The sequence below is a fragment of the Apodemus sylvaticus genome, chromosome 10, assembly GCF_947179515.1.
Source record: "Apodemus sylvaticus chromosome 10, mApoSyl1.1, whole genome shotgun sequence".
Taxonomy (NCBI): domain Eukaryota; kingdom Metazoa; phylum Chordata; class Mammalia; order Rodentia; family Muridae; genus Apodemus; species Apodemus sylvaticus.
Genome location: NC_067481.1, coordinates 57537250 through 57539866, shown reverse-complemented (window position 1 = coordinate 57539866; position 2617 = coordinate 57537250). Strand labels below are relative to the sequence as shown.

At 51.7% G+C, this 2617-nt stretch overlaps 1 protein-coding gene across 1 annotated transcript; it reads left to right on the top strand.

Annotated features, from left to right (window-relative positions):
- Positions 1 to 1682: 1682 nt before the first annotated feature.
- Positions 1683 to 1922, top strand: Tmem238l (transmembrane protein 238 like). Its single transcript, XM_052195701.1, has one exon. The coding sequence runs from the start codon at positions 1683 to 1685 to the stop codon at positions 1920 to 1922; it is 240 nt and encodes a 79-aa protein (XP_052051661.1).
- The last annotated feature ends 695 nt before the right edge of the window (positions 1923 to 2617 follow it).

Below are 2617 nucleotides of genomic sequence, written 5' to 3'. Positions count from 1 at the left end.
CATGCCACACACAGCCACAGCCATGGCCACGGCCACGGCCACAGCCACAGCCACAGCCACGGCCACGGCCACGGCCACAGCCACAGTCACAGCCACAGCCACAGCCACAGCCACAGCCACAGCAGGGGTTCCATTTGCCATCACTGCTCACCAATCATCTTCTCTAAGACTCTCATGGGAAAGCTGGAACAACCTGGAAGAGCCACGAATTCCCTAGAAAGGAGGCATTCCACATGGGTGAACCACCACTGAGGATACGCCAGGAGGGGTGCCGTGCTGGAGCAGAGGCATAGCTCAGACTCTTTCTTTGAGATGCTCCCACTTGGCTACCTGGCTTGGGTCTAATCTTAAGGTGCTTTGGAGCCTGAAACCTCTTGCTTGTGTGGTGCCTCACTCTCCTTCCCCAGCATGTTTCCTGTGAGTTTCTCTCCCTTCAAAGTGTATTCTAAACACAGGAAAGTGGGAGAACTAATACGAACCTCCTGTTTATTCCTGTTCTTTGGGGAAAATGGGAAATTATTTGCTTCATAATATTGGGAAACTGAGGCTCAGGAAGGGCTAGTTGGCCCCTCATCTGAGGCGTCCCCCTGAGTGGGAACAGATGCCCACCTGTGTAGCTCTGCTAAGGGAATGGTGCTGTGCACTTCCTCATGTGATCATCACCCTACTCATCTCATAAGTAACCATTATGATAAAGCTTACCTGTCGCATCCTGACCTCCTCAGGGATGGTCATAGGATCTGTATGGGCAGAGTGGCATCATGGGAGATGAATCAAGCAAAAACCCTAGTTGATGTGGAAAACAGTATGAAGCACGTGAAGTTCTGGATTGTGTGAGGAGAGCTGGGCTTGTGCCTTGGAAGTATCTTTGGCCCACACAGGCCAATGCAGGCAGAAGCAAGAGAGCCATCTCACCCTATGCTCTCCCTGTCTCCTCAACTCCCCACCATCTCTAATCTTTCCTGTCCATCACCTTTGGGAACTCACGTCCTTCGCTACTCCAATAGAGGCAAGCACAGCACTGGCTGGTATTGAATGAGCAACTCTCACGGGATCATTTCAAAATCTACAGGTTTCAACAGATTCTTGCCCACATGGGGAGGGGTGACAAGGGGGTTAGAGAGAGCAGAGGGCAGGGGACTGAGAGAACTTAGAATATGTTGTAAACAAAAATGAACAAGGAACAAATGTAATTAGTTTTTAAAGCCTTCCATTTCCCACTGGGAAGAGTGGGGCAGGAGGCAGAGGAAAGCCTTGTTCTACCACAGAAGGTGTGGGCACCGTTCTCAGGTATTCGGGGCCTCCAGGCTGTCTGGCTCTCACATCACAAAATAAGGAAGGCATCCTCTTCCAGGATCACAGGACCTCTGACCGCAAATCCACCCGAGGCACACGTCTCAGCCACACAGCCTTGCTGATCCCAGCAATGCCCAGTCCAACGAGCAGTGATGTCATACTGTTTGGGTTGGGATCATTCCTGAACCGTGAAACAGTTAAGAAATATCCTGCCCCACTGGCTGCTACGCTCATAAAGGAGGACCCACGTGTACTTCCTTCTTGTTCCAAGACGCACCAGCTCATGCATTTGCTCACACCCAGAGGGAGAGACAGCACAGGACTGCCACCTCCCATGCAAATCACCCCCAGGAGTGCAGCCGGGCTCCTCCCGCTGCTCCTGGGCAATGCTCCTGGGTAGACCTTGTACAAGATGCCATCTCGGGCGCTGTGTATTTTTCCTCATTGTGGCTCTTTTGAGCGACGCCGTGGGCCTGGTCCTTTTGCTGCTGGGGATCTTTGCAACGCTAAACTACTGGGACTTCTTTGTCTACACAGGATCTCTGATCCTAGCCCTGAGCCTGCTGTTCTGGCTCGCCTGGTATTCCTTCAATATCGAGGTACCTCTTGAAAAGCTGGACTTTTAGTGAGGCCATGGACAAAAGGATGCAGGTGGCATATGCGGCTGTGAACCTGAGGACCCTGGACATGAAGCCCCACACACAGAATGCCTCACTAAGACCAGGTGAGTGCACTTAAGACCTGCCTAGCAAGGTGGTGAAGAATGCTCAGACTGGCAGGGACAAGCCAGGACTGCATGGGCAGCTGAGTGTATGACCGCTCCTCAGCCAAGGATTCTAGAAGTATAGGCTCAGGTTAGTATAATATGGGAGATAAACCAGGACAATGTAGGGTGGATGCTTTCTTTTTAGGGACCATTTTCTCTACTATTCCTTCTTCCCCTAATAGGCCACAATGATTCCACTTGCCATCACACACACACACACACACACACACACACACACACACACACACACACAGGAGCATTATCCCTTCAGTACAGAACATAAGACAAAAGAGCCCATCTTGATTTTGTTGTACAGAAGGGTGGGGGAGTGGCGCCAGCATGGGGAAAGTATGGAAAGTTCCCCAGTAGCTGCTAATGGCCTTGCATGCCTGGAGGTGTGTGAACTGGGCTGTGTGGAACAAGCAGAGCAGAACCATCCAGAATGGCCTTTCTCTCTTGCCTCCTCCCTGAATCTGTCAGGTGGGACAGAGCCTGCTTCCCTCAGCAGTGCCCCTACCCTGCTCCTCACAAAGACAGATGCATCCAACACACATG

Bases quoted from the DNA above. Each gene is read 5' to 3' on its own strand.
- Tmem238l (XM_052195701.1), top strand. From the start codon at position 1,683: ATGCTCCTGGGTAGACCTTGTACAAGATGCCATCTCGGGCGCTGTGTA.